Genomic DNA, 4453 nt, shown 5'->3' with positions numbered 1-4453 from the left:
CCACAGGGTTCTCAGTGGATGATTTTTCATAAGTAGATCCCACTCATGGTGCCCCCATGTGTGTCAGAGTAGAACTGTGCTCCACGGGGTTCTCAGTGGATGATGTTTCATAAGTAGATTCCACTCATGGTGCCCCGTGTGTGTCAGAGTAGAACCATGCCCACAGGGTTCTCAGTGGATTATGTTTCATAAGTAGATCCCACTCATGGTGCCCTCGTGTGTGTCAGAGTAGAACTGTGCTCACAGTGTTCTCAGTGGATGATGTTTCATAAGTAGATCCCATTCATGGTGCCCTGTGTGTGTCAGAGTAGAACTGTGCCCCACAGGGTTCTCAGTGGATGACATTTTAGAATTGGATCACCAGGAGTTTCTTCTGAGGTACTTCTGGGTGGACTCGAACCTCTATCTTCTGATTAGCCGCCTGTTACTTTCATCATTTGTGTCAACCAGGGATTCCCAGGAACACACAAACCCCCCAAACAAACCCGGTGCTGTGAAGTTGATCCCAGATCCACTGAGGAAAGTCCTGCCCAGCTGCTTCCATAGAGTCACATAGGTACACATACACACATATACACATACACACATATACACACACACACACACACACACATATACACACACACACATACACATATACACACACACACACAGAAAGATCAATGCAGATGTGTTTCCATCAAGTCAATTCCGACTCAGGGCAGCCTTTCAGAACTGAGTAGGACTGGAATTCTGCGGAGCTTTTGGAGACTAAATGTTTATGGGAGCCAACTGCCTTATTTGTTTTCCCTGATGGGGTTAATGGGTTTGAACTGCCGAACTTTCACCTAGATGCTGAGTGTTTTCACCTTTGCTTTGGCAGGACTCCTTGAATTCAGCATGGACACCCATTTCTGCAGGACAGAGCGCTGGACGGCATAGTCAGTTTGAACCACAAGATTGTTGATTCAAGCCCACCTGCCGCAGTGAGAATCTCTATACAGGGTCGTAATGAGTCGGAACTGATTTGACGGCACCTAACAACAATCACCCACTCTGCAGAGTCCACCCTGACTCCTAGTGACCCGTGCAGGACAGGATAGAGCCCCCCCTATAGGGTCTCCGAGCCTGTAACTGTTTATGGAAACCTCATCTTCCTCCCCGGAAACAATTGGTGGGTTCTGTCAGCTGACCTTTCGGTGGAGTTGGAGTGTTTAGCTACTGGGTCACCAGGGTTTTTTTGTTTAAATATTCCCAAACAACAGGAAAACCCCATTGCCATCGAGTGGGTTCTGACTCCTAATGACCCTGAAGGAAGACCAGACTAGACGTGCCCCATAGGATTTCCAAAGCTTTCAATCTTCATTATGGGGGGCAGCCTACCACATAGCTCTCCCATGGAGTGGCTGGTGGGTTTGAACTCCTGACTTTTGGGTTAGTTGTTTTTCTTAAGTGCCGGTGAGTCGATTCGGACTCACAGCGACCCCGTAGAGGGATTGCAAGGAGCGGCTGGTGAGCTTGAACCGCCGACCTTTCTGTTCAAACTGACCTTTAATTCCAATGCGTTGGTCCACAGCACCACACCAGGACTCCTTTTGGTTAATAGCCAAATGCTTATTCCGCTGAGCCACCAGGACTCGCTGCCAATCTTGTGGTCAGCAGTCTAGCGATTACCTTACTGGGCTTCCTGACCAACACACAGCAGGTCCCCAAATCGCCCGCAGTCCCCCTGGGAATCCGCGCTCACCGATTTTCGATAATGTAAAGTATCTTTCAGTGCACGGGACACCGGATTCAGCGCTGGTGGCCTTCACCAGGAATTGGTAATGTAAATTCTTCAACGTGGAGATGTTGTCGAAACGACATCCGGTGTGGATGCCCCTTGAGTCCGACGTATAATGCAGACACGCCCACTCAGTGTTGCTGCTGAAATACACAAACACACCCGTCCACGAAGAATCCAGGGACTCGGCTCCCGGACAGTGTGGTCTAGCTCCAAGGGTATGCCTACCTAATATGCAAAAGGTACAGGTGGTACTGGACATCGCCGGGAGCTGAGTGACCCACTGCCCAGCTGCACTGGAGAAAGTGTGCATCCTGAATCCAGCAGGTTAAATTTGCTGCAGCTGCCCCTGGCTCCCCTTCTAGACTCCAAAAGAAGACAGAGGAAAATGGGTTCTGTCGAGCCCATTCAGACTCGAAGCAACGCTGGAGGACAGAGTCCAGCCTTCCACGTGGGTTCCCAGACTGTAGATCTTCATGGCAGCCGCAAATCTCATTCTCCCAAGGAGATGCGAGTGGGTTCGAACCGCCGACTTCTCAGTGAGCAGTTTTAACTGATGCATCACCATAACCCCTTCTGTAAAGATGCCAGAGAAGGAAAAGGCCCCTGGGATGGGGGGGGGAGCAGTTCTACTTTGCTACACAGTGTTATGAGTTGGAATGACTTAATAAGACCAAGTTTGATTCTTTTGACCTTTTTGTTTATGTATATATTAGAAAAAGGAGGATTTGTTTTTTCCTCACCTGGCTTAGGATATTGAATCCAAGTGGAGAACGGGGTCCCCTTGGTCACTTTTATGGTGTAGTTGGTCATTTTGCAGAACGAAAGCATAATTAGCTGACAGTAACTGTTGTTTATGGCCTGAGGAAGACAAGATCATTTGACCATTGCTTAGATAACATAATTAGTCTGATAAGCAGTTTAGATTTAGAAATATATATAGAGAAAAATATATATTCTTTACTTGAAGAGTAAGTGTTTTTTAGATACTGTTGTGTGATTTCCGACTCACAGCGACCACTGCACAACAGCCCTGTCCTGGGTCAACCTCACAATTGTTGTGTGAAGCCCATTGCAGCTGCCACTGTGCCAATCCATCTCATTGGGGGTCTTCCTCTTTTTCTCCAACCCTCCACTTTACCAAGCATGATATCCTTCTCCAGGGACTGGTCCCTTCTGATAACATGTCCAAACTAGGAGAGAGGAAGTCTGGCCATCCTGGCTTCCAAGGAACACTCTGGCTGCACTTCTTCCAACACAGATTTGTTTGTTCTTTTGATAGTCCATGGCACTTTTAATATTCCCCTCCAACACTATAACTCAAATGCATCAATTCTTCTACGGGCTTCCTTATTCACTGTCCAGCTTTCACATGCATATGAGGTTACTGAAAATACCATGACTTGGGTCAGGCACACCTTAGTCCTCAAACTAACATTTTTGCTCGTGAACATTTTAAAGATGTCTTATGCAGCAGATTTACCCAATTTAATACATAGTTTGATTTCTTGACTGCTGCTTCCATGAGTGTTGATGGTGGATCCAAGCTAAATGAAGTCTTTGACAACGTCATTCTTTTCTCCATTTATATGGATGTGAGTGAGAATTTTTGTTTTCTTTCCGTTGAGGGACAACCCATACCAAAGGCTGTGGTCTTTGATGTTCTTCACTATGTATTTTAAGTCCTTTTAGCTTTCAGCAAACAACGGCATATCATCTGCATGTTGCAGATTGTTAATAAATCTTCCTCCAATCCTGATGCCACGTTCTTCTTCATGTAATCCAATTTGAGATTATGTGCTCAGCATATAGATTGAATAAGTATGGTGAAAGAATACAACCCTGGCACACACCTTCCCTAATTTTAAACCATTCAGTAGTCCCTTGTTCTGTTTCAACAACTGCCTCTTGGTCTAGGTACAGATTCCTAATGAGCACAATTAAGTCTTCTGGAATATTCTCCACAATGTTGTCCATAGCTTGTCATGACCCACACAGTCGAAAGTGTTTGCATAGTCAATAAAGCACAGGTAAACATCTTTCTGGTATTCTCTGCTTTCAGCCAAGATCCATCTGACATCAGCAATGATATCTCTCATTCCACGTGCTCATCTGAATTGGTTTTGAACCTCTAGCAGTTTCCTGTTAATGTACGGTTGCAGCCGTTTTTGAATGATATTACCAACATTTTACTTGCATGTGAGATTGGCCGATGATTTCTGCATTCTGTTGGGTCACCTCTCTTTGGAATGTACACAAATATGGATCTCTTTCAGTTAGTTGGTCAGGTAGGTGTCTTGCACGTTTCTTGGTATAGATGAGTGAGTGCCTGCAGTGCGGCCTCAGTTTGTTGAAAATTTCACCCCTGGGAAGTTCCTTTTCTTTGGATCAGGGTTCTGATGGGATTAGTGGGGGTGGCGGCAGCAGGTTGGTGCAAGACTACCGGGCAGTGTTGTCTTCTGTTTGTACATGAGTTGGAACAGACTTGATGGACCCTAGCAATATTGCTGTTTTTAAAAAATCAGTTTTGAAATCTAAAAACAATACATTAGGCATAGAAGCAACTATGTACAAGGGAGAAGACCCCCATTTTCTCAAGATGGCAGAGATAGACCAGTCTACAAGCTCAAGAAGTTGAAGGGTGGCCAAGGATCTTTCTCCAATGCAAAGACAGAGAGAGAGAGAGAGAGA

General features: G+C 45.7%; 1 protein-coding gene across 1 annotated transcript in view; it reads right to left on the bottom strand.

Annotated features, from left to right (window-relative positions):
* IL3RA (interleukin 3 receptor, alpha (low affinity)) overlaps positions 1-4453 on the bottom strand; it is a 19407-nt gene that overhangs the window by 13403 nt on the left and 1551 nt on the right. The window contains exons 3-5 of the mRNA XM_006876264.1: positions 2506-2623; positions 1991-2123; positions 1727-1905 (exon numbers count right to left, since the gene is read on the bottom strand). Of these exons, the coding sequence (XP_006876326.1) occupies positions 1727-1905; positions 1991-2123; positions 2506-2623 (430 nt within the window). The remainder of the gene's footprint in view (positions 1-1726; positions 1906-1990; positions 2124-2505; positions 2624-4453) is intronic.

This window comes from Chrysochloris asiatica, unplaced genomic scaffold (assembly GCF_000296735.1).
Source record: "Chrysochloris asiatica unplaced genomic scaffold, ChrAsi1.0 scaffold00372, whole genome shotgun sequence".
Lineage (NCBI taxonomy): Eukaryota > Metazoa > Chordata > Mammalia > Afrosoricida > Chrysochloridae > Chrysochloris > Chrysochloris asiatica.
Note: the sequence above shows the minus strand (reverse complement) of the source record. Positions and strands in the feature narration are given on the sequence as shown.